Source organism: Tiliqua scincoides, chromosome 4 (assembly GCF_035046505.1).
Source record: "Tiliqua scincoides isolate rTilSci1 chromosome 4, rTilSci1.hap2, whole genome shotgun sequence".
Taxonomy (NCBI): Eukaryota; Metazoa; Chordata; class Lepidosauria; order Squamata; family Scincidae; genus Tiliqua; species Tiliqua scincoides.
Window position 1 is genome coordinate 78,176,149 of NC_089824.1, and position 20,019 is coordinate 78,196,167.

At 44.4% G+C, this 20,019-nt stretch overlaps 1 protein-coding gene across 1 annotated transcript; it reads right to left on the reverse strand.

Moving 5' to 3' along the window:
- Nucleotides 1-7,383: 7,383 nt before the first annotated feature.
- On the reverse strand, nt 7,384-18,041 carry SMIM13 (small integral membrane protein 13). The gene is made up of 2 exons (XM_066625497.1): nt 17,347-18,041; nt 7,384-9,951 (listed from the first exon to the last, which is right to left on the reverse strand). The coding sequence occupies exons 1-2, from the start codon at nt 17,420-17,422 to the stop codon at nt 9,758-9,760; spliced, it is 270 nt and encodes an 89-aa protein (XP_066481594.1). The 5' UTR covers nt 17,423-18,041; the 3' UTR covers nt 7,384-9,757.
- Nucleotides 18,042-20,019: the final 1,978 nt, after the last annotated feature.

Here is a 20,019-nt window from a genome sequence, read left to right on the forward strand (position 1 = left end):
TAATATATTTAGAGATGCTTTCCAAAAGTTTGGAAGCATGCCCACTAACCTGCATTCTGATCTCTCCATCTTCCAGGGAGATACCACATTTAATAGTATTGCATGTACTTCTGATGGGAGAGAAAGAGACTGAGCTGGCATGTCAACTTAGAATTGTGACCTGCACAGGTGTAACAAGTTCCATTCTGGCATCTCCATGGAGTTACTGCACTACAAACTGCTGACAGCCCAGTCCTGAGCTGCCCGACTCCCAGGACTGCAGCAACACCAAAAATGGCTGTCCCTGTATCCTGCACACTCAGCAGACAGTGCTGGCAACTCTTTGGGAGAAGAGGACTTGTGTCCCCTTCCCCCAGATAAGGCAAGTAGCCCCACAATGAGGCTACTCAATTCTATGGCTACCCAAGGGTTGCCGTAGAATTAAGAGCCTCCGTGTCGGGCTGGCAGCCAAACACACTTTGCTCTACCAGTCCCACTCCCCTCCTGACCTGCTCCCTCCCCCCACCCTCTCTCTGCCCTCCCCCCACCCCGGAACGCCTGGCGGTCCATACAACTGCCAAGCAGCAAAGCACACATGCTCCACTCGTGCTGGCCCAGTGCCGGTTGGCACTGAGCTAGCACCAGCGCTCTAGCAGCACTGAGGGCTGCAAATTTGCCTTATGGCACATTAGCGACAGTGTGCACTAGTGGTGAGCCAGCACGTACTGCATAAGATTGGGCCCTCAGTTTACTGCAAGCTGGTTTAGCCTGTATATACTTCTACAAAATACAAAGGTGTCTTACATTTTATATAAATGCGACTTTTTTGGTTGTGAAGATGAGAGTTGAAATTATGCAATCCCTGCTCCCGCTGCATTGGGACTTGGTGATTCCTCCAGTATCTAGCAGGAAAGGAGTAATACTATTCCCTGATGTTTGAATGTTAAAATACAACAGACTTCTGACATTCCCCTTGGGTGAATGTTAAGCGTTTTTTTAAAAACATGGGCAAGTTTTTGTTCGTATGAAAGCCCCCAAATGTCTTCAAAATACAGCGTGTCATAGCATTTCAAGTCTAATGAGTGAAAGGGGAATAAATTTTAAAGAAGCGTAAGGTTGATATTTTGGGGTGAGAACTGAAGAACTGTTTTTTATTGTTCTCTCTGTGTCTCAAGTGAAACCAATTCCTCTGCTCATTTCCATGGTATACACTGAAATACTTGAACAATAAAGAACACTGGGAACATTCCAAACACACAGCACTTGAACTGTCCATGTGGCCAACTGAGGCAGTCATGCCATACAGTGGGATGCCTCCATCCACAGGTGTCTTTCATTCTTCCTTCTCCTTCCTGGATTCAAATAGAAAGAACGGAAGATAGTGAAAGAAGACATGGTGGGCTAGAGCAGGGGTGTCCAAAGTTTTTGGCAGGAGGGTCACATCATCTCTCTGACATTGTGTTGGGGGCCGAGGAAAAAAAGAATTAATTTAAATTTAAAATTTGAATAAATTTACATAAGTTTACATAAATGAATATATTAAAGATGAACTTATACGAATGAATGAAGGTCTTGAAATAGCTCAAGGCCTATTAAGGCCTTGCACAACACAAGGCTGGCCTTTCCTTTGCTGCTGCTACTGCATCACAGACCTGAAACAGCAAGTAGTGGAGGAAGCCCTCATCCCGCAGCTCACGCGAGAGGTCAAAAAGTCGTCCTCACACTGAGAGCAGTTGCATCCGGCCAGTGAGGGCTCCAACAAATTTCCAGAGGGCCAAAGGCTCATTGGAGACTGGGGGCTCCCTGAGGGCCACATTGAGAGGCCTCAAGGCCCACATGTGGCCCCAGGGCTGGGGTTTGGGCACCCCTGGGCTTCAGCATCAGCATCCATAACACATGCACAAAACTTCTTGTTTCCCAAAGATTTCCACATGCCCATACTGATTTATGTTGCATGAGAAAGTAAGAACATCACTTTTTGTCTAGCTTACCATCATAGTCAATTGGAGGTCATTTTTTTCCTCATTCTAGGCAACCAGTTGAGTACTTGTTTACAAGTTCCTTGCAACTTTGAAGAGAACAGTGGGATCTGCCTGCTGCTTTTGTCACCTACAGTCCCTGCTGAGGGGGCAAAGCCAAAATTTGACCCCACTGGCTACAGTTATAAACCCAGTATTTCCCTCAGATGCATACATTTCCCAGTCTTGAGTACTTATGTGATCAAGAGAGCCTTGTACTTACTGTACCGAGCTTATGGGCAAACCCAAGGGGGAAAAGCGGGGTTCTATCCTTCTTCTGAGGGTTTTAATAATCCCTCATAGCATTTTCTCCATTGAAGTCATCACTAGAGGCATGCCAAATATAATGTAAGCCACTTCATGTGGTCCAGAGCTGCAGGATGCCTTATGGCAATGGGGGAACAGATGCAGTAGATTGCCACAATTATACAGCAGAATAGCTCCTCTTCCCAACATAAGGAACCCAAATGCTTGTCCTTACAACCACGAGCCTGCTCAACACAAAGTGATCAGCTTTACCTATTTTACATTCTCGGATACCAGCACAGTAACAACCTTTTAGACTTTAGATCAAAGTCACAGAAGAACAAAGAGTAGCAGCCACTTTTGGAACTTGCTCTTTCTAGTGATGTCCTAGGTTCACCCAACTACAGATTAAGCAGCATGAGAGGGGGTAGAAAATGGTAGGGGACATAACTGCTTCTAGCCCCAATGAAAGATTGAAAAAGCAGGTGGGGAGAGGCTGCTTATGAGGTTGGTTATGAACCAGCAGCATACCCAGAGACTGAACAAATCATGGGGTTACTTCTTTGGTAGAAGACCTTTTTGAAGTGGTATAGCTCTTTCACGCAACTCAGGGTAGTGTTGGGGTTGGCCAGGGGGCCCACCTTGCTGGGCTGATGCCAGCACTATTTATACAAATATGGAGCAAGGTGCCAAGGGAAATCCAGGGCAGGGTATTGCCCCAAGGCTCCCAACAACCAGATGAAGGCATGATAGAACTACATTCCCTCATATTTCACATACTAAGGGGCACTTGTTTGAAAACAGTTTCCTGTCAAAATGTTGTTCTGTGCAGAAAGTTTGTGCGTCAGACAAAAGCTTTCCAAACAGGCCTTCTCCATTCTGAACAGCTATACACAGGTGGTGCAATTTTTAATACAGGCACTTTCTAACAAAATAATCTTCCCTCTCCCAAACACAGTAACTCATGACAACTGAAGTGGTGCAATCACAAGGCACAGCTATGACAATTTGGATAAAGTTGCATCTAAGTTGCACATACCCTTTGCTGCTATGCAACCTGCAGGATGTGGGCGGCTGTACCACCACAGCAGGTAGATCTTTGCAGCAGCTTCGGTTAATAGAGGGAGCAAAGCAGTGAAGGAAAGACAAGTGCACCAAAGTGGTACAGTTTTGAAAAAGCTGGCACTGCTTTGGGGGTGGTTTTCTTTCTTGCACAAACAGCGAGAAAAGAATGCCTGCTCTGCTTCAGAAAAATGCTCTTTTAACCACAAAAGCTGGAGAGTTGCCTCTTCAGTGCTTCAAGTAGCCAAAGGCCTTGTGGCTAAAAGAGAACACAGTGCTCAAATTCCAGGTCCTAGCACGGCTTGGTCATTTGTCCCACTAGTCAAATCAAGGTACGGCAAGCACCCTATGCTTAGTACAGTTTGTTTTTTAAAATTACTCCCATTTCATTTCCTTATTGTCAGGCTACCAAAAAATCCAGTGGTTTTCACAACTCACTTCAGTTTCAATATTATTAGAGCTGGTTGAGAGGTGCCACCTTGTGGTGAACCACTAGGTAAAACTCACGTTGAATTGCAGGAATTTTGTTGACATAGCTGCACCAAAGGAAGGCCAACAAGTCAGAGAACAGGTCTTCTTCCTCACAGGAGTTCCATGAATCTATCAGCAGTCTTATCTACTTCCTCAAATTCTTGTTAACTTAGCAGGACTATCGAAATTCACCTTGAATGGTGCTTTGTGCAAAATTCAGTGGCACCTTTTATAGTATGCTGTAGTGTGTCATTTGATATCTACCATCTTTATATCTTTTTACCATTTCTATACTATGTACTTATGCTTAAACTGTCTACAGTTTCCGATCTAGTCAAACCATGCCCTTTTATCTTTGCCTCTCATTGTAATCAGAACTAGTAAAAATATTCTACATTATGCACCTTAATTCAGTACCAGAGATATCCAACTTTTTTCCCCCACAAACATCCATTGTATGAAAAATTGTGCTTTCAAAATTAACAGTGTGATGAAATTCATTTTTACGTGGAATAAGATCCCATGGAGCGCAATGTGTGTGTGTGGGGGAGGGGGGGGTCCACTTTTTTTCCCCTTCTACCTATCTGAAACACTGAACTATTCAAGTCACAGACATTTGTAAAAAAGTGGAACTCTCAAGATCTGTCATCATCCCTAAGATAATTTCAGTTACAAGCCATCAAGGATTGCCAACAATATAGAATATTGCTTCTTAGATTAAAACCTGAGAAAGGACTAGTAAAAGATTGCCGATTCAGCTGTTTTCAACAAATTAACTCATAGGATGTTTACTACTACAAACTGGTCTTCCTCTTACACCACATACTGCTATTACAGTATGTTAGGAATCCGCTGAGAAGACACCCCTCTCTCACTATGGCTACCACTACACTGAACTCCTGAGGTTCAACAGCGCTGAAAAAGAGGTTGAAGGAAGAACCAAATCTTAGAATATAACTGACATTACTTGTGCTGGAACTGAATGTCGAGTTCTCTCAAAAAAGGTTTCCATGGAAATCTACTTGGCTATAGATTTCATCACCATAAACTGAAGCCAAAATTATATACAACTACTTATTTATTGGATTTAACTCCCAGAGTTAAGGGACTTGGTTTTAAAATGCACATACCCATCTCCTGGCACTTGAGATCTCCTCTCTTGTTTGCTTGATAAAACTGCAGACCCTATGAAAATTCTGCTGCTATTTTATTTTGAGACTGGCTTAAAATTCAAGCCTGAACTTCTTCTGGAAGTGTTGAAAGATCTATTTCTTTGTACTGATTTCTAAGGTTCAGGCTTACAAGTCAATAGTGATGAACTGTTACACTTTTTATGGAACTTTTATGGGCTCTTAATGCTACTGACATTTAACTGGCTTGGCTAAGAGAGCTTTTGTTACCCCCACCCTCAGGCCCTTGAAATTAAGCAAGTAATAAAGTATACCAAAACTCCACAAGTCAGAAGTTTGGGCATCCATAACAAGTTGGGTCATTTACAGTCCATTTGTCATATTATTGGTGCAGTCAGTTCAAGGAAAGAAAAAAGGGAATAGTTAACATGATGGGGACAAAACATATCAGAAGCATTTAATATAGTGTTGGATTTTCCTAGTCCAATGAACATGGAAGAACAGTTGGCCACATTCGCTACAGTTGTCATCCTAAATACAAAGCTGGGCATGACTGAAGTTGGAACATATACAGGTATGAATTAGCTTAGGCAAAATTCCACCTCATCAGTTGTGATACAGTGTTTGACATTTCCTGAAAACCAGATGCTCTGCGACTGGACCAGTTTGAACGTGCTATTGATCTGAACCTTGAGATTTCAGCCATGTTGCTGACATTGAAGAGAGTAACAGTTGCATTGCAGCAGAGATAGAGGAGCCTTTTGAAGGCAAGTGGACCTAATGTGCGATTCAAGCTTACAGCTATCTGAATTCTCCTAACTGCAACTAGCAGCCCAATCCTACCAAGTTTCCAGCACTGATGCAGCAGCAATGCTGTCCCAAGGTAAGGAAACAAACATTCTCTTACCTTGAGGAGGTCTCCGTAATTGCTTTGTACAAGGTGAATGCAGTGCGCACCCCTTTGGCACAGCTGCATTGGTGCTGGAAAGTTGGTTAGGACTGGGCTGTGATTCACTTTAAAATCTTCAAGCAAGCTATGTGCTAGTTTTGTCACCAGTGGTATTTCTTCTTATTTCACATACATGTCTGCATGCCCAGGGTAGCATCCATCCTTTTCCTTTTTCTGGAGTAAAGATTCTTCCTCTGGGGAAAGGAAAACTGTAGGTATTAACTTCAATGCTTTACTCAGCCATACCTACAGTAGTGATATGCATATTTAGAGTTATTAGATAAAACTATTAAATCCCATAATCATTAAAATGGTTGCAGTATCAAAAGCCCCCTCCCCCTGCCACAGAAGATAAAATCCCAACTCTCTACAAATATTAAAGTCAAGAGCTTGGCATCAGCTAAACTATTTTAGCTACATGGTTTGTTTGTGGGTTCTTATTTTAAAGAATTTGAAAAGAAAACAGTTTGAGGTTTAGTTGAGACATGGGACCAAAAGCCATTTCAATCATGTCATTTTTACACACAAAGCAGACAAACCTGTATGTAGATCCAATGTGTGTAGTGACTGCACACACGTCTTCCACTACTCACAGATTAAGAACATGCGATTGCCATTGCTGCATGCAACACTCAGCGCATAGATTGAACGCCATTTCTTACATGAAAGCATCTTTCATGTAGGGTCACATTAGTATTGACCTGAAGTCATATGCTTTCAGAGAAGTACAGCCTTGAGGTGTCACTTGCTGTAAGAGATTCCTAGATGCTTATTACATCACCTGTGATGTCCTTTAAGCTATAACATCTTTTACATGACAGATCAGATCCCAAACAGGTCAATTTCAATTAACCACTTAATAGGACAAGTAGTGGACAAATCTGGACCAATTTACTTGGTCAATTCCACTTTTCAACGTAAGCTGTGGCACATAATGTACAGATGGGTGTTAGCAGCACATTTAAGGGGGGGGGAATCATTTTTTCTCTAGATGAAAGATTACATTAAAGAGAAACTGCCTTGATCTGCAACAAATTAACAAATTTTTTACCAACTTGGCACAAGGGTGACCAAATGGCCTCTCCTCAACTGACCATTGCTATGAGCTCCACCTCTTGGCTTAGGGTTACAGCCAAAGAATGTACAATCCAGGAATCTTCCTCTGCTATCCTGCCCTTTCAAGAATTCTGAATGATATCAAGATTCATTTATTTAGCCATCCATTAAATGTATATGTTGCTTCTGCTACTTGCACAGGGTTACAACAAACCTTTCACCATGACCAGACATGGAGGCAGGGGTGAACATAAATAAGAAGTAATGAAGAGAGTTCTCCATCTATAACAGGTTGGATTCTAATCCAAAACCCTCTTGGAGTTGGACCAATGTGCAAACATAGCTATCAGTGCATTGCTGATATTGGCAGGTGCACAGTTAGTGGTACCAAAGTTACAGCAAAAACATTGTATATGGAGCAGTGTTGGCTTCTTACCCCACTACTGTCAGGAAGAAAAAATGCAGGCCTTCCTTTCAAAGAGCAGTTACTTGAACAAAGAGATGAACCTGGATGGAACAGCCTTAAGTAAAGAAGCTCTCCAAGAGTCTTCCATCCACATTAATGAATGCTACATCAAAAATGACCTCCAGACTCAAGAGGTCCACTGAGGTTTTCCCCACGTCCTCACTCATTTGATTTCAAGCCACTGCCTTGAAGGTTACCTCAATACATCACTGTAGTGCAGTAATTTCATATTTTTCTTTACACTGCTTTGGAAATTGGCCTGTGGTTTTATCCACTACTTCCTTCAGTGGTGACAGATAATTAGTAGTCACTTTCTAGCTGCACAGGTATGTGCTATGGGCTTTTCCCCCAAGCTGCAGCAGGTGTGCACATAGTTATAGCAAGCCTCTCATCTCCTGAAATATTTCTATGTGTTCTCAATATAAAACCTTCCAGAATATCTATCAAGGCGGAAAACCACCATGTTTAGAAATGGGGTTAGTGTCCCAAGCATCAGGAGGTACAATGCAAGAGTCCTTGGTGGAGGAGGGATTTATCATTGACTTTCACAAACACAGATTGCATCTAACCAAGTTTCAAGTTGCAAAAGAGGCTAATGCTATCAAGCAGATTATTATATAAATCATATAAAGGCAAATATGGGGTGGTGGTGAAGTAAGATTAATGAATTAAGAGGCTGATGTGTCTGAAACTTAGCATTACTTTTTAACTGTGTCTAAGGTCATCTTCGCCTGCAAAAAGACTGTAATAGAAATCTTATCACTAGACTGGATTGTTCATATTTAGAGACTAAGGGCTGCTTTCACACATTCCTTTTTTAGGGGAACAAACCTAGGTTTGTTGCTGCATCATTCATGAAACAGTCCTAAATGCCACAGCCACTACAATGCACCAAAATACATTAAGACATAGTACAAAATGTAACTTTTAAGGAAAGGTTAGGTCAGCCATTGTATGCTTGAACACTAAAACTTGAGGAAAAGTGGAGTAATATTTCAGTCTGTGAATACAGTCATCTTCAAATCCCAAGACTCACTTATTCTTTTCAAAATATTCACAAACAACTTGGAAAGGTGGGGGACAGGGGAGAGCCCTTCTCCCATGTGCAAGACTCCAAAGCTTATGCAAAGTCACAGTTCACAAGAGCTGGTCTGCTGATTTAGTCATTGGGAGGGCTTGCTTAGCTGCTATGAAGCATTAAGACACTTTTCTGTAGTCCTTGCTGAGCAGAACTGCAAGGCAGAGAGCTGGACTAGAAAAAGGTCCAGACAACTCTACAAGATCGATCCTGGAGTTCAAGCAGAAGTCAGTCACAATTGCCCATGGAGGTGTTGTCAGTATTTCTCATCTACCTCTAGTTCAAAGTCAGCATCTTCCATGACAGTTTCAGTTGTGAGTTTGCTGTTACTTTCAGTATGGTTTGATGCATACATCCAGTTGAGGTTACTGTTCACCAGAAGGCAAAAATTGTAGTATTGGCTAAACTGACAGTTAAACTAGGAAGGAAGTCCCAGTCACACCACTTAGCAATATGGTAAGACTATCATAAAAAGAATCCCCAGAGCTTTGTCAAAACTATGTAACTCGTTTCAATTAGTTTTTGGTACAAAAAAAAAAGAAACCATTTCCATTTTAAAGTCAACTATTCACATGTTTTAAGTTCCTTTCAAAATAGTGTTCATAACAGATGCCCCTTTCCTCTCCATTAGGAAAAACAAAGGATTTGATGAGACACACACAACACTCTGGCAAAATGTTTGGGATTCTTTTATAGAAAAAACCTGAAAATTGTCATGCATTAAAATCAAAATGTCAGGTTTCATTACCCTGTTATAAGTCAGTTGCTACAGTTAGTTGCTAAATTCTCCATATGAGTCTAACATGGATTTTTCTCCAATAAGTGATGGTGGAGTAAACCCATTTTGAGACCATTTTCCACAGCAGAATATCCTTGCATTCAAAGTAAGGCTCGAGGAATATGCATATTCCTACATATGTGTTATAAATGAAGAATTGCACTGAAGGCAAACTGCAATCGGTTGCAGTATCATAAAAAGTCAGTAACCATTTCAAATCTAATCACATTCACACTGGTGCAAAAAGCTAGGCTCTAACCACCAAGGAACAGATATAGTAGTATGATTTCTGCCACCCTAGAAAAGATGGAAGCTGTTTCTTTGGGCTGCCCCTTCTTTTCCTAGTTCCACTTTGTTCTTAAAATCTTGGTAGAATCTCTTCTGAATTACTGTACAATTAAATTCCAAGATGGGAACAAAAAAGAATGGTTTTGCTCATTCAGCACAGCAGTAGAACCAAAGCACTGCATCTCAAAAGCATTCACCAATAGCTAGAGGACTGTCCAGCAACCCCAAGGACCACCTTAAGTTGCATCTTCTGTGGGTGCCCGTCGCTGCCGTGCCGATTTCTGCCTGCTCCTCTGGGAAGTGAGAGTCACATCCTGTTCAGCTTCCGGCTCAGCAAGTTCATTATCCCCCTGTTGGGATCCGGTGTCTCCTATCAGCTCTCGTAAGAACTTGAATTTGGATAAGAACAGATGCCAGACAACATACCAACCTACAGATGGACCAAAAGAAAAAGTGTGAGTATAAACTGTGTACCCTGGATTACAAAGATGCACAGCTCAATCACAAACCCAGAAAACAGGAAAAAGAAGACAACCTCATAAATAAGACAAGCAATGTGTTGATCCAGTTTCCTGATGAAGTTACAACGTTATGGTGCAATCCTAACTGCATCCTAGGCCGGCGCAAGTCCCTTGTGTCAGCCCAGAAGGGTCACAAACATGCCGTAAAGTACATTTGCGCCTCCTCAGGAGTTGGCTGGGCCGGCATCCAGCCTCCACACTGACTTGGGGAGGGAGGATTGCATCGGCTGAGCTCAGCTGACACAAGGGTCTGGGGAGGGTGGGGAGGAGGTGGGCGGGAGTTATTCCGGGGCGGGTGGAGGGTGGTCCCGGGGGCAGGTGGGAGGGTGGGGAGCAGGCTGGGACCTGGTTGTTATGCCGGATCCCAAACCTGTTCCCCAAGCAGTGTGGAGCGACTTGAAGCTGCTCTGTTCTCCTCAGACATGTGCCACCTCCTGAAGTAGAGCAAATCCGAGGAGACCCATTGCAGCCGCAGTGGCTTACCCGGGGGTAAGGGGAAGAGTTTCCCCTTGCTTCTGGCTGAGCCACTTCTGGCCCCAAACTTGCGCTGTATAAAATGCAGGCCTCCTAGCCTGCCTGTTCCAGCGCAAGATAGGATTGCGCTGTAAGATGAAGATAACAAATATTAAGAGCATGATCCAACCAAAGTTCTTTTTTTAAGTCTTACCAGTTTCAGTGGGAGAATCAAAAGCAGGTACATCACTTCCACTGAAAACATAAGGCTTAAAGGTGCTCAACTTTGGCTGTATTATGTTCCACTGCATTGCTTTAAAATACCTTCCTCAATGAAAGTCCTCACTCGAGTTGTTTGCATACTTTGTGACTGTATTTCAGTGACTGATTCCATAAAAATGTACCAATTTTTTCTTTGTTAAGTGGAACTATACAATTACATAAATCAAATATATAAATCAGAATTTTTTAAACTATAAATTAAAAGAGCAACTCAAATATAAATCAATCTACCAATAGCCCATTTAAGTGTCACTTGCTAAAAAGGTCAGCCTTGCTTAATACCAACATAATAACAGTAAAAGTGAGCAAACATGAAGGTTTGTTAAGTAATTTCAGGTGCTTCAACACCTGCCAGTCAAAGGTTTTTGTTAATTTTTGCAGTTGCTCAATCTCCTATTTTACATGCATTCAGTTTCATCTCCCTATTCCTCCATGAAAAGTTCATGATACAGATCCTTGTTTCTGAGAGGTGAGATGTTATCAACTGTTCAAAGGATATAATGGAAAGATGAATGGTCAGCCCCGCCTTACCCCATATCACTTAAAGATTTCAGAATCTTTAAAAGAAACAGATGTGCTGTACTGTAGCTGCCAAAAGCCTTCTTGGCACAAACAGTTGCTTTTGTGAAATACATTGTTTGCCAGAAAGAATTCAGAACACCTCATCTCAGCAGCTGGAGATGACCAGCTGGATTAATCTTGAACCCAGTAGAACTTGAGCAATGGGGAAGAGAGTACAAGCACGCTGAAACAGACCTATTAACATTTTGGCTTAGGCAACCCCACTGCTGTTAACTTGAGGACAACAGACAGGCCAATTTAAGGATCCAACTGCATGGGTCCAACTGCATCTCTAGCCCATATTGCACCAAAGTTTGATAGCAGCTAGACTGCAGAAGGCCTCCATCCATTCTGCAGTAACACAATTGCTACAGTGCACAGCTAGAACCCTGTACTCACTTGCTGAGCTTGATATTAGTTCAGTGGTTTCCAAACTGTACACAGGGTGCCCTAGGGCACTGTGGCAAACTCACAGAGGTTCCATGGGAGGTCCACAGTGGCCTCACCTTCCTGGTGGCAGCACCATGGCCAGATCAAGATCTCGCCCTATTCTGGCGGGATCTTGGGGGAGTGCAGCACAGCAATACTGGGGAAGAAGGACACTGTGACCATGGCACGTTTGGGACCACCTAGGTTTGTTTATATGTTCAGCAGAATCCAGTGATAAAAACTTCTGGATTGCACTACTTTAGGCTGCAGTTGGAATCTAATGTTGGAATATTCCCAACCTTTAAACCAGGATTTTCTAAACCCCAGCCCAGGGGACGGACCCGTGAGTTGGAGCTTAGCCTTTCCACCTCCGTGCTGCACGACTGCCATGTAGATCTGGGCACAGGGACGTCATGGGCAGTTGCGTTTGCCTAGACATCTTATTGCACAACCTTCTGGGATGCCAGGAAACAGATGCAGCTGCCCAGAACATCCCAGTGCACATATCTACATGGCAATCACTTGGTGCAGAGGTGGAACAGTAAGCTCCGGTGTCAACGGGGACCGGTTTTGCAGGGCACAGTGGTTGCAAATTTGGCAACCACTGTTTTAAACAACAACAAAACATATCCTTACCACTACAAGTAGTAGTATTATGCCCACACTGCAGTTGGGGTGCTGGGCCAGAGAGCTGTGGCGAGATTTGCACCAGGGAAGTTCCCTTTTGCATCTCTGTCTCTTAGCCACTAAAATACACCAACTCTTTTTTAAGCAACAGCCATACCTGAAGGTAACTTGGTCACCACGTTCCTATGTAGCAATGTCTACACCATTGCTTAAGCACTTATTGCTGCCTTGGTTGGCATTCTTCCTCCCACAAAGAAAAGTGGAAAGGACAATCTGGTCGCTCCTAAGCCACCCCTACAGTGTCGCTCAGAACTGTTGACTATTATTTCCAAGAAGTTCAAGTGTCTTCAGAAAGAACAATGCAAGGCTTAAATCAAACAGCAAATTTCCCAATCTTCAACCTGTGGTTTGGAGGTCAGGAATTTTCCACAGAGATGTACCTCCTCCTGTCTCTCTCCCTGGTCTCTTCTTGCGCAGATTTTCTACTTTCTCATGGTTTGCCATATCCACAGTTTGCCAATGTGCCTGAATCAGAGTTCACACTAATCAGGATTTCCCAAAACCATGGTTTGCAAAAATCACTACAAAACATGGTTTGGAGCCATTCCTAGCTGGTGCTGACCAAGGCTAGCTAGCTTTAAGTTAGGCAAAATGGCAAAGATATGATTAAGGAATCCCCAAAAGACAGAGGGAGAAGAGGGACATGCACAAACGTGTGCCACATTCCCAATCACCATAGTCTAAACTGGACCAGAGCGGGGCAAAAAAAATGATCACGAATAAAGGACAAAGGGGGGGGGAATGAGAAGAAAAAGAGCAAGAAAATTTAAAGGGTGTCCTCCCTTAAAAAAAAAAAACACCTTCAAGATCTTAACAGTGCTTAATATATCTACATGCTCAGTTTGCCAAGACACCAGGTCCCCTAGATATGAGTTCTAAATGTAATCCAGGTGCCAAGAGAGAGATGTCTGTAGTTTTATGTTCACAGCAGATCCCCCTAAAAATGAAGGGAACTGTGGATGTTCACAGAAATCACATGAAAGTTGTATTGTTTTGAGAAGAAAAAGACACTGAAAGGTTTAGGCTGAGGGAACTCTCTCTGGGTTGGTGCTTAGAGCAGGTAGATATCTGAGGTTTAGAAGGGTGCACAGCAGGGAATAGCCCCATGGCTGAAGCGGAATCTGCAGCAGGAGAAACAGGAAATTTGTATCTCCAACCTGTAGCTCCTTCTTGTCCAAGCTTGCTTCCTCCATCTACCACTACATTTCATGTTCTGTGTGGACACAGTGGGTTCCCTTGCTGAGCAGGAGGCAGCAATCTGATGCATTTCTGCGGTTCAGTTCTATCAGCCACCGGGTAGATGGGACTCGTCAGCCTGGGAAGGCAGCTTATCTGAGAAAAGGAAAACTCTGATCCCAAACCTCCACTGCCTTGTGGCTACATCCAGTTATGGAAAAGGCTTCAGGAGTCAACCTCGAGGCAAAATCTGGAGCCGGAGTCCCTGAGGCAGTTCATGGCTGAACACAGTCACGTTCTGGCAACTCCTGCGACGCCGCTGGAACCAACCATATTGGCCTCTGCCTTTCCATTGGACCATTTCAGCGATGGGGAGAGGGGGGATTTGCTGCATGGGTAACAGCCTATCCTCCATACCTACTTTACCCAGGCTTTGCGCACTGGAGAGGACACTTTGTTCCAGAACCACCATTCAGAGCGTGACACCATAGTCTTCCGAGACTGAAGGATGCCAACAACAGTTCTATCATAATGATTATTCAACAAATGGATTATCCCATGCTACTGCATCAAGTGCTTACACAGCAAATGATACATGAAATAGCTCAAATCCTAAATAACAGTTCAATTTCTAAATTAAGGAAAGATCCTGTTAGACCACTTGACACAGTTCCCTCAATGCTGCAGGTAATGGGGCAAGTTAGTGCTGCAGATTTTGTTCCATGGGGGAAAAAAATCACTTCCAAGTGTGAGAACATAAACATTACTACAATGTGGTCAAGCACCTCCAAATGTGGAAGTCACTTTGCTGAATCAAATGTTTTGACATTAATATAAATGTCCTCTGAAGGACCTGCAGCCACATGACATCAAAACTCCCTGAACCAGCAGTTCTCAAACTTTGTCACTGAAACTCCTGAAAAATAATGTATAAATTTACACAAATTCCTACCATATTCCAGCTAGTTGCAACCAACACTTTGAGAACCTCTGGGATAAGAAAACTGATCCATCTAGCTCCATACTGAACATATTTCCTGGTAGCAACTTTCTGGGTTTCCAACAGGTGTCTTCTCCGACTGTACCTGATGATTCCAGGGACTGATCTTAGTTGTTCAGTTTTGTGAGCCCCTTGGGGGCACAACCCACTCTTTGAGGACCCCTGGCCTAAGCTCTGTGAAGTTGGGTATAACAGAGATTGCAAACTGAAAGCAATAGCAATAGTAAAGGTATTTATCATGCAATAAGGGTCAATACTGTATTCTTTATTTTAAAAAAATAAATTTTAAGGTTATACTTATTGTAATTATTTAATTTATTTAAATTTGATATTGTTATCTGGGCGAAGTGTTATAAATTTTTGTGCTCCAGAGTGCCAGATGCCACTGTTCACACATAAGCAGCAGCGAGGGGGGAGGCAGAGATGATCACCTGCTCTCACTAGGCCTGACCATAGGCCAACTTGCCAGGCCTTTGCATGAAACTGCTAGAACTCACTGTTAGAGGGGATTGCTTTCCTGACCCTCTCAAGAACGGAATCAATTTCCAACAAGCACCCCCCCATTCACAGTTTCAATCTGCTTTGCAGATTTGGAAGTGAGTTCTAGAGTGTATGCAGAGTGCCAAACACCTTGTTGGGTCTTCCTGCTTATCAGGAACAAGTGCTCACTCTAGAACTCTGCTAGACCTAGTTGTAGACAAACTGTTTTTCAAAGAAGCTGCTCTCTTCTTACTGATCTCCTCAATCACAAGAAGTGGGGAGAGGCTATACAGGAAAGAACTACAGTTCAGTGAAATAGAGAATACTGTATGAGCACAGGTTGAGACTAATTATTCGCATGGATGGCAAAGAACACACTATAGCAAATCAATTTAAAAAACAAAGTATCTTTGCTCCTGTGATTTAAAAACAGCCTTGCTGACCCTTGTGATGTAAGATAAGAGTCATTAACAACACAATCCATCAATTAGTCCTCCTCCAAGAGCTTACAAAGAGCTGAGAGCTTACATTCAGCCCCTCCCTTCAACAATGCAAAAGTGCTCAGGGGGAAGGGAGGGGCCTCTGGAGAGAGAAGGACTGATGGATTGTCAGCCAGCTGCCCCCCCCCATTGCTATTGTTAAAGGACTGTTCAGTTTTTAAAACTGGTTTTAAAGGTTTGCATTTTTCATCTTCTCCAGCGATCAGCACTTTCCTTCTCATTTGCAGTGGCCATTCCTGTTGAGTCAAATCCATGTATAAGAAATCCGTGTATAAATAGGCTGGACCTGCATATGACTGCATCCATGGTGGTAAAGCTTCCACTTTCCCATGCAATTATTTGTAGGGGGGACAAAGGTCTCTAGACTATGTCTTCTTGTCCTCAAATCATGAGTAGCATATACATAATAATGTTGGAGGCACTCAGCAAGGAAGGATCGTGGCCCATGGTGCACACATTCACATCATTATCATCTGAGTGAAACAGGTTTGCCAGTGCTTCATAATTTTTCTTAACCTGCTTGTCCAGAGGCAATTACAGGATAAAACAAATGAGTGCATGCATCATTGGGCAATAATGATTGTGACCTACCACCTTCAGTTCTCCTAAGAGCTCTCTTTTGTTTCCAGTTCAAGACCTTAAGAGTTAATTAGCCACAGGACACACCAGGCGCTCAGGGGCAATATAGGACTTTCCAGTTGACTTCTCAGGCCAACTGAGAAGAGCAGTTCTTTTGTTCTACTGTGTTATGACTGAAAGCTACTACTTGAACACCTACATTGGATTCTAGCTGATGTACTTCACACCTCAAGTAGACTTAGCCCTCTGTCCCTTGAAAAGAAACCTAGACAATATGTGATACTGTCTCATCACATATTCTCATGAATCCAAGAGCCTCTTTACACCTCCCCCCCATTTTGGGGGGGACGGACAGCAACAGGTTTAAAACATTCTCATTTATAGTCCAAACCTGTTTACTCAGAAGTAAGTCCCTCTGAGTTCAATAGGGTTTTTACTCCCAGGTATAGCATAGTATAGAACAGTGTTTCTCAAGATTTGTCCTCCACCATAGGTCCACCTATTCAAAGTACCACGGATGGTGATGACATCATCATCAGTTACTTCTGGGTTGGGAGGCAGGCCAGATATGCAACAAACACCTGTAAGAGACTCAGAGTGGATGGGAGGGCTTTTCTGAGCATGGAAAAGCATGCTTTGGAGCTCTGCCCGCCAAGCCAAGCCTCCTTCTGCTGTTTGTTATGTCACGTTCCTGGTCTTGCTGCTGGGCAGCAGGTGTCCAGGGGGCATATGAACCTCAAGTACCACCTCAAGTACTTCTGGTGGTACCCATACTGTTTGGGAAATACTGGTATAGAGGTCTGACAGACCTCTTTCTTGGAACAATCATGCCTAAAAATCACACACAGTCCAACTAGCAAAAAAAAAAAAGTAAAAACAAAATCACAACTTTAAAATCAACACCAAAGATCAACAAAGGAGAAATTAGCAAAAATACAGAAAACTAGAATGATTTCAGAACATGGTGTCCCTTTTGGCAGAACACAGGGAGGATCTTTTAAAGCCCATTTCTGCCCAGCCCACAGGTGTACACATTTGATCTCTGTTGCATATATGCAACGTTGGACAGAAATGGTTTAAAACAATACAAAAATTCAGTGACAAGACACTGAAACAGTGTTGTGCTTGGAGATGGATGGACCTGCAGCATTACTCACCACAGAGCATGAAGAGCAGGACGCAGGCCAGCGTGGCCACGATTGCCAGGAGTGTCAGGCCGATGCTTTGCCACATTTTGGCTGTTAAGAGCTGGGCCGGTTTTGGTTTTCACGGTGCCACTGAGTTGTCCACAGGGCGGAGGGCAGAGGCGACCGCAACATCACTACTACCCATGACCTGGGGAGTGTGCGGGAAGAGGATTTCAGCCTGCTTAGTGGTGGTTGGGATGGGAGAGGCGTCTGCTTTCCTTCCTTCTCTCTTTCCAGTCTTCAAGCAAGCAATCATGAGGAGGGGAGTTCCGCAGGAGAATGACATGAGCCGAAGGGAATAGAAAGCAAAGCGAGCAAAACAAGAAGATCAAAGGAGGGGGCAAGAAGCAGCCTGCTTAACGGTGGTGGGGACGGGAGGGGCTGCTTCCCCTTCTCTCTCTCCTCCTCAAGCTGGCAATCATGAGGCGGGGAGTTCCGCAGGAGCATGAAATGAACAAGGGGTTAAAAGAGAAAGCGAGCGAGCAGATCAAGGGCGGGGGAATCCAATCAGGGCCCCGGGAGGCTCCGGAGGAAGGAGGCGGGCTGCAGCCGACGACCCCGCGCTACCTTCTCCCAGTCCCGAGCCCAGGCGCTGGCAGGTCCATCACTCCCCGCACGGGAGGGGGAAGAAGGCGAGACTCTCCCCGCGGAAGCCCCAGAGTGGTTTCTCCTCTCCTCACCCGGACGCGGCTCTTCCCCCACCAGCTCAACGGCCGCGAAAGGGCCTACGGGAAGTGTGGCTGCAAGTGGAGGATCCGCCTGGCAAGCGCTAGAGACTGGCATGGCGGGGACTTCAACCCCCGTCATGCTTTGCGCGCGCACAGCCGGGCTAGCTGCTCCCTGCTGGCTGAGGGGGAGGGGATTCCAAATCAGTGTGGCGGTTCCCTGAGGCGCAGGGCATTTGAGCTGCGGTGGGGGAGGGGAGGCGTCTCGCTCCGTCCGCAGTGCGCATGCAGAGCTCACTTCGGCTGAGGCTGCACTCCTGTCACCCCTTCCTGGGAGGAAGCCCCATTGACTCTGATGGGACTGACTTCTGAGGAGACCTGCAGAGGAGGGGCTCTGAGGCTGCAGTCCCATCCACACTTTCCTGGGACTGACTGTTTCATTGACTCTGATGGGACTGACTTCTGAGGAGACATGCAGAGGATTAGGCTCTTAATTGCACATTGCGTTCAATGCAAGTGAATGGTGCACAGTGGGGTGGGGGAGGGAGAGAGCCTTAACTCCAGCCAGTATGTGTGCATCACTGGTTCCCAGTCTGGTCCGCAGACCACAGATGATCCGTGGGACCCTGAGAAGTGGTCCATGTGGTCTGGGGGTGGGGGGGAAGATGCCTTTGATCACTTCCACTGAGTGAGCACTTCCCCACAGACCACCAGACAGGGCAGAGAATGGACTACCTGCAGCCACAGCCGGCACAAAAGCAGCAACCTAACATCTTCCCCATAAATAATAAACTCAATAAATCTTATCAAATTATTACAAATTTAATTGCATTTTTTTTGTGCAGGGTGGTGGGCAGTGGCAGACTTACCCCTCACCGCTCCCTGGGCAAAAGTCAGCTATGCTGTACCCCCCCCCCCATTATCTTCAAAGCTTGGTGATCACTCAGTCAAATTGATTGTTAGTAGACATGTATGAAAATGATCTGATTTTGTTGTTGTTGTTAAGCGAATGCCATGCATTTGTGCATGTTCATTAGGAAGGTCAAGGATTATACTGGGAGAAGGCAAGCAGGCCCAGGGAGTAGATTCTTAACTGGGGGAGGTCATCCAGGGATTTGGAGTGAGGTGTCCCCAGTATGCAGATGGCATCCAGTTCTATCTCTCCTTTCCACCTGTTTCTAAGGAGGCTGTCTGGAAGCAGTTAGGGTCAGGATGAGGGCTAATAGGCTAAAATTAGACCTGGACAAGACAAGATGGGTTTTCTTGTTCTGGAAGACTGTGATGCAGATATTCAATCAGCAACTTGCTGTGGCTGGGGTAGCACTCTCTCTGAAAGAGCAGGTGCACAGCCTGGGTCATCAGGTGGCAGATGTGGCCAGGGAGCCCTTTTCCCAGCTTCAGCTAGTGCACCACCTGTGACTGTTGTATGAGACCTTTGGATCTGGCTATGGTGGTGCATGCCCTAGTGCCTCCTCGTTTAGACTACTGTAATGCACTGTATGTGAGGCTGCCCTTGAAGATGGTCTGGAAGTTGCAATTAGTGCAGAATGCAGTGACTCCTGTGATCACTGGAGCTCAGCTGTTTGATTTTGCCATGCTGCTGCTCCAGCATCTGTACTGGTTGCCCAATTCAATGCTGAGCACAATTCAGGATGCTGATGATTACCTTAAAAACCCTATATGGCAGTGTTTCTCAAATTGTGGATCAGGACCCGCTAGGTGGGTCGCAAACCAATTTCAGGTGAGGCCCCCATTCATTTCAATATTTTATTTTTAATATATTACAGCCCAATCCTATGCATTACACAGAAGTAAGTCCCATTATAGTCAATGGGGCTTACTCCCAGGGAAGTGTGGATAGGATTGGGCTGTTAGTCTTGATGCTGCTAGGTATGTGACTAAGAACATAAGAACAGTCCCACTGGATCAGGCCATAGGCCCATCTTGTCCAGCTTCCTGTATCTCACAGCGGCCCCAC